We start from the raw sequence: 649 nt of genomic DNA, 5'->3' as shown, positions 1-649 counted from the left end.
AGCTCCCAGTCCCATAAGACTGGGGCAATTCCAGCCCCCCCTTGATCCCAATCCCATAGGACTGGGGCGATCCCAACCCCCTCAGCTCTCAATCCTATAGGACTGAGGCAAAGCCAGGTCCCAATCCCATAAAACTGGGGTGATTTCAACCCCCAAGTCTCTATCCCATAGGACTGGAGCAATCCCAGCCCCTCCGCCAAGTCCCCCCGCCAAGTCCCAGTCCAATAGGACTGGGCAATCCCAGCCCCCCCAGATCCCAGTCCAATAGAACTGGGGTGATCCCAGTCCCATAGAACTGGGCAATCCCAAATCCCAGTCCCATAAGATTGGGGCAATCTCAGTCCCCGCCCAGCTCCCACTCCCACAGAACTGGGCAATCCCAGCCTCCCCCATGTCCCAATCCTATAGGACTGGAGAGATCCTATTCCCCCATATCCCAAACTCATAGGACTGGAGAGATACCATTCCCCCAGGTCCCAATCCCATAGGACTGGGGTGATCCCAGCCTCCTAGGGCAGGTCAGACTGAGGTCCCCATATCCTCACCCCATGGGGCAGGTGCTTTTCTCACCCTCCTCCTCCTCCTCCTCACAGGGTGGCTACTTCCCAGAGCATGTGAAGGCCATGACCAGCCTGCGGTGGCTGAAGCT

General features: G+C 57.9%; 1 protein-coding gene across 1 annotated transcript in view; it reads left to right on the top strand.

Moving 5' to 3' along the window:
- Nucleotides 1–593: 593 nt before the first annotated feature.
- FLII (flightless I homolog (Drosophila)) overlaps nucleotides 594–649 on the top strand; it is a gene marked incomplete at both ends in the record, with an annotated part of 8271 nt that continues 8215 nt past the window's right edge. Inside the window, one exon of the mRNA XM_010191218.1 lies at nucleotides 594–649. This exon is cut by the window's right edge and continues 85 nt beyond it. Within this exon, the coding sequence (XP_010189520.1) occupies nucleotides 594–649 (56 nt within the window).

The sequence above is a fragment of the Mesitornis unicolor genome, unplaced genomic scaffold (assembly GCF_000695765.1).
Source record: "Mesitornis unicolor isolate BGI_N332 unplaced genomic scaffold, ASM69576v1 scaffold33880, whole genome shotgun sequence".
NCBI lineage: Eukaryota > Metazoa > Chordata > Aves > Mesitornithiformes > Mesitornithidae > Mesitornis > Mesitornis unicolor.
This window is presented reverse-complemented; position numbering and strand designations above follow the sequence as displayed.